General features: G+C 21.5%; 1 protein-coding gene across 1 annotated transcript, besides 4 other annotated features; it reads left to right on the plus strand.

Moving 5' to 3' along the window:
• Window positions 1-15: 15 nt before the first annotated feature.
• Window positions 16-98: a sequence feature (AT_rich).
• Window positions 87-644, plus strand: EDI_297850 (uncharacterized protein; the record flags this gene model as incomplete). Its single annotated transcript, XM_001741272.1, has 1 exon — window positions 87-644. A coding segment is annotated over one exon (558 nt), but the record flags the coding sequence as incomplete, so codon positions are not given.
• Window positions 190-215: a sequence feature (AT_rich).
• A 14-nt stretch (window positions 645-658) lies between the features above and the next one.
• Window positions 659-709: a sequence feature (AT_rich).
• A 116-nt stretch (window positions 710-825) lies between these two features.
• Window positions 826-865: a microsatellite.
• Window positions 866-1,074: the final 209 nt, after the last annotated feature.

Genomic DNA, 1,074 nt, shown 5'->3' on the forward strand with positions numbered 1-1,074 from the left:
TAGAAGCAGAAAAAGTATTATATGATATTTTAAATGAAAATAATCAAATTGATATTATTATTAATTTATCATCAAATGAAATTAAGAATTATTTAAAACAATATTGGCCAGAAATTTTATGGAGATGGTATGTTAAGAAAGGGATGTATGAAGAAGCAATTAAATGTATTTTAAAATTATGTGTTGAAGATATTTATTTAATAAAAATTAAAATTGAAGAAGAAGATATAAAAATGAAACAACCAAATGATATTTGTATTAGATTAAGATTAATTGTAGAAGCAATGAGTCTTAGTATGATTATTGGAATACAAACTCAACAAGAATTATTAAAAGCATATAAAATATTAAGTATAATGAATGAATTATGTCAAAAAATAGTTTCTATTGAAAATTTATTAATTCTTTCAACAAAACTTCATAGATTTGAAATTACTTTTGAAGTTATGTTATTTTATACTAACTCAAATGAAAAACAATTATTAAGATGTCTAGCATTATTCCTAGAATATGCATGGATGAAAGGTATTGATGGGTTTAATAATGAAGTAAATGAATTTTTAAAAGTAGTTGGGAATTCAGTACCAATCTCTTTGATTGATTCATTTAAACAACAAAAAGAGAAAAGAGCAATGATGTATTGAGACAAAAATGATTGATAATTAAATTATTTAAAAAAAAAATATTAATTTTCTTTTTTAATTTAATTCGATTGTTTCAATTTGAGCAGACATATCATTAACTAATTGTTGATTTTCTAATGATAATTGACTTTCATAATATTCACCATTTAAACCAAATACTATTTAAAATAAATCATTTGTAAATAATAATAATAATACAAAAATAATAATAAAAGTAACAAACATCCAATTTTATAATAATCACTTTGAAGGAAATATAATTCAGTTTGTGTTTTAGGTAAAATATCATGAATAATTAATGAGGCATAATCAGATACATTATTTTCAACTCCAAACCACCATTTAAGACTTCCTATTCCTTTTGCAACCCATCCTATTTGATTTTTGATATCCTCAGTTAAAGAAAAAACATGAATTGTTCCATTCACTA

This window comes from Entamoeba dispar, genomic scaffold (genome assembly GCF_000209125.1).
Source record: "Entamoeba dispar SAW760 scf_1105229463675 genomic scaffold, whole genome shotgun sequence".
NCBI lineage: Eukaryota > Evosea > Mastigamoebida > Endamoebidae > Entamoeba > Entamoeba dispar.